The 4,385-nt window shown below is 34.4% G+C and overlaps 1 protein-coding gene across 1 annotated transcript in view; it reads right to left on the bottom strand.

Annotated features, from left to right (window-relative positions):
- The window catches only part of LOTGIDRAFT_173738 (hypothetical protein), a gene marked incomplete at both ends in the record, with an annotated part of 5,149 nt that extends 2,830 nt beyond the window's left edge, over nt 1–2,319 (bottom strand). Inside the window, one exon of the mRNA XM_009051793.1 lies at nt 1,896–2,319. Within this exon, the coding sequence (XP_009050041.1) occupies nt 1,896–2,319 (424 nt within the window). The remainder of the gene's footprint in view (nt 1–1,895) is intronic.
- Nucleotides 2,320–4,385: the final 2,066 nt, after the last annotated feature.

Raw genomic sequence — 4,385 nt, 5'->3', positions numbered from 1 at the left:
CNCACTACAACCTTCCGCGCTTCGGGGTAGGAAACTCTGGTTTCTACTTTAATTTTTTAAAGTTTTTTTTAAGTTTCCACTTAGGACAGTCTTTGGAAAAAGCGACATGGTTTCCATCACAGTTACAACAGCAAGGAGTATCACTACAATCCTTGCTGTCATGCCCAGACTTGCCACAACGCGCACATCGCAACGAACTTTTGCAAGTCCGAGTTCCATGCCCGAAGCGCTGACAGTTATAACACCTGGGAGGATTAGGAATAAAAGGTATTTTTTAATATTTAGGTAACCTACTTTTATATCTGATGGTAGTTCGGGTCTGTCAAAGAGAAGTATGAATGTATTTGTAGGTATTAATTGGCCGTCACGACGGATAGAAATTCGATCAACGTTTGTGACTCCAATATCTTTTAGTTCTTCCTTCATTTCCTCCGAAGAACAGCCACTAAGGTCAGGGTGCCGTACAACACCCTTAGAGGAGTTCAGAGAAGAATGCGGTGAGACAGTGATAGGAATATTGACTAAAGATGTTGATTTTAATAATAATTCCGAGTGTATCTTACGGTGGCATTCGAGCAATAAGACCCGTTACGAAGTTTTGTAATGGATTTGGGCTCGCTAGCCAGACCAGTTATTCCTTTGGCGATAGCAAATGGTGATAAAGATGCCAAAGACCTCTCGGGGTCACTACTGTTAATGACAAGAAACAGAGGCCAAGAATCACTACACGAGCTAGATGATTCAGTAAATTCTGTCTCGGTTAGTCTACGTTTATTGTTTTTTTGTTTTGTATTTAATGTAGCCATGAAGAAAGGGAGAGGATTCATCTCCCGAAACCCCCGACAACCACGGACCACAACATCCGCGCGGGCTGTGCGCGGGACTCCAGCGCTGGCGCCCTGGGGGTAATCAGGAGATATACTTGAATAAAAATGAGGAATAGAAGTTCAGGATGGGGCATAGAAATTCCTTGAACTTATATTGTATTTTTACTCAATTGACCCAAGCCGCTGCTTCCGAGTCGGTGAATGACTTGGAGGAAAAGGATATAAACTGTGTCGAGGAAAAGTTTAATCTGTTCTGACCACCGACTCATAGGCTCAACACGACAAGCCGATTGGCCAGTGTGGGCCACCCGTCTAGGAATCCCCTGGCCCAAAGTGATGTATTGGGAAGTATGTTACCCTCAACCACTAGGAGTCCATTCAAAACCGACACGGGTCGCACCTCACGGCAAACGAGGAGCCCCAATTCAGTCGCCTCTTACGACACGCAATGGGAGGCGGTGGACCTATTCTTAACCCCGGGCCACTGGGGGAACAAATTCGATGAAATCGTAAAACTTGTGAATTAATTATACCAGAAAAAGGTATGTTTTGGGTGAAAGGAGCTCTTGTGCAAGAGTGGTGGATTCTCCAGTTAAAGTCATACTACCTACCGTATTACGACGAAGAAAAGCTATTTCAATATCTTTAGTTAATGAGTTGAATATCCTCGTTTCTACTTCAATTGATGGTGTTATTACGGGTATGAAAAAAGTTGGAGATTCGTTATTTCTAATTTTGCATCTGAACCATTCTCTCCAAAAAATATCTTATCGTCGTTGATTTCTCTTTGTAGATGAATTTTATATGGTAACCCTATGGAAACCTTTCTGTGTTCCAACAGACCGAATAAAGGATATAATTTCCAATTTACGTAATTACCCCACCTATTATTCTCAACAATATTATTGTACTGAAGTACTCGTTTTTCGAATCCATGATTAGCTGCTCGTGTTACTCTTTCTATTGTGTTTCGAGCAACAACTCGCACTCTAGCTAAATCGGCATCATTTGCAAGATTTCTTACCGGTTCTTTTAAAACACTTCCATCGCCAACATCGGGTATTCAACCTGAGACTGAATCGAAATCTTTAGGATATAAAACTGTTTTCAACATTGTGTCGAATTCCCCAAGGTGTATAATTGTTTCTATTGGATTTGATCCAGCTTCCAAAACCACCTGGCTAAATAAAGATGGAAAGAAATTGTTTTTTAACGTTGTATTTGTTTGTGGTACACGATTTTCATTGGGAGTTTGTGGAACTTGATTCTGAGTTCCATCTTTAATTTTGAAATCGCATCTGAAATAAGCATCGGAAAGAAGCAACCAATTCGATAATGAATTTATTTCGAAGGTAATTCTACCACCATCATTCAATTGGGATTTAGAACCAACAGTGGGTGAGATGATAATATAATCCTCTTTTTTCTTGTTAAACGAATAACGAATCGGATCGTATAATCTAAAGATTGGATCTAGTATTTTATTTACCATTTTTAAGGTTTAAAATTTGAGTAGAAAATTGTGTTTCCAAAAAAAAGAGTTATCTCCCTTTTCTAGACTAAAAATAAAATTACTTAAAACGAGGCTATTAAAAAATGTTATGTTATTTTTATATAAGGGTATTTTTAATATGCTTTTTTTTAATGGAATGTAGGAAATTGATTGAAGGTGTTTTTGGTGTATGAAATGTAAGGGTGTATAGGGTGTAATAATTTATTAAATGTTGGGTGTTTTTTAGTGTAAAAATTTATGAAATGTAGGATGTTTAGGTCTTTGGCTGTAAGAATTTATGAAATGTAGGGAGTTTAGGTCTTTTTTGGGAGCTTATATATTGGTCGCATTTTCCCCATGAAATGAAATGGAATGGGGAATCCCCTTGCGACCAATATATAAGCTCATAAACTACTATTTCCAATTTACGTAATTACCCCACCTATTATTCTCAAGGGTGTTTAATGGTTTCTATAGGATTTGAACCAGGTCTAATTGGTTTATCTATTATATAGTATTGACTTATCTGTTATACAACATTGGTTTATCTGTTATATAGCATTGGTTTATCTGTTATACAACATTGGTTTATCTGTTATATAGCATTGGTTAATCAGTTATATAACATTGGTTTATCTGTTATATAGCATTGGTTAATCAGTTATACAACATTGGTTTATCTGTTATATAGCATTGGTTAATCAGTTATATAACATTGGTTTAACTGTTATATAGCATTGGTTTATCTGTTATAGAGTATTGGTTTATCTGTTATATAACACTGCTTTATCTGTTATAGAGTAATGGTCTATCTGTTATAGAGTATTGGATTATATGTTATATAGCATTGGTTTATCTGTTATATAGCATTGGTTTATTTGTTATAGAGTATTGGTTTATTTGTTATAGAGCATTGGTTTATCTGTCATATAGCATTGGTTTATCTGTTATATAGCATTGGTTTATTTGTTATAGAGTATTGGTTTATCTGTTATATAAGATTGGTTCATCTGTTATATAACATTGGTTAATCTGTTATAGAGTATTGGTTAATCTGTTATACAACATTGGTTTATCTATTATATAGCATTGCCTTATCTGTTCTATATAATTGGCTTATCTGTTATATAGCACTGGTTTATCTGTTATTTAGCACCGGTTTATCTGTTATATAACATTTGTTTATCTGTTATACAACATTGGTTTATATGTTATAGGGTATTGGTTTATTTGTAATATAGTATTGGTTTATCTGTTATAGAGTATTGGTTATCTGTTATAGAGTAATGGTTTATCTTTTATAGAGTATTGGTTTATCTGTTATATAGTATTGGTTCATCTGTTATATAACATTGGTTTATTTGTTATATAGCATTGGCTTATCTTTTATAGAGTATTGGTTTATCTGTTTTATAGCATTGGCTTATTTGTTATAGAGCATTGGCTTATCTGTTATATAGTATTGGTTTATCTGTTATATAGCATTGGCTTATCTGTTATATAACACTGGTTTATCTGTTATATAACATTGGTTTATCTGTTATATTGCATTGGCTTATCTGTTATATAGCATTGGTTTATCTGTTATAGAGTATTGGCTTATCTGTTATATAGCATTGGTTTATTTGTTATATAGCATTGGTTTATCTGTTATATAACATTGGTTTATCTGTTATACAACATTGGTTTATCTGTTATGTAGCACTGGTTTATCTGTTATTTAGCACCGTTTTATCTGTTATATAGCATTGGTTTATCTGTTATATAACATTGGTTTATCTGTTATACAACATTGGTTTATATGTTATAGAGTATTGGTTTATTTGTAATATAGCATTGGTTTATCTGTTATATAGCATTGGCTTATCTGTTATAGAGTAATGGTCTATCTGTTATAGAGTATTGGTTTATCTGTTATATAGCATTGGTTTATTTGTTATATAGCATTGGTTTATCTGTTATAGAGTATTGGTTTATCTGTTATAGAGTATTGGTTTATCTGTTATATAGCAGTGGCTTATCTGTTATAGAGTAATGGTCTATCTGTTATAGAGTATTGGTTATCT

The sequence above is a fragment of the Lottia gigantea genome (assembly GCF_000327385.1).
Source record: "Lottia gigantea unplaced genomic scaffold LOTGIsca_170, whole genome shotgun sequence".
Lineage (NCBI taxonomy): Eukaryota > Metazoa > Mollusca > Gastropoda > Lottiidae > Lottia > Lottia gigantea.
This window is presented reverse-complemented; position numbering and strand designations above follow the sequence as displayed.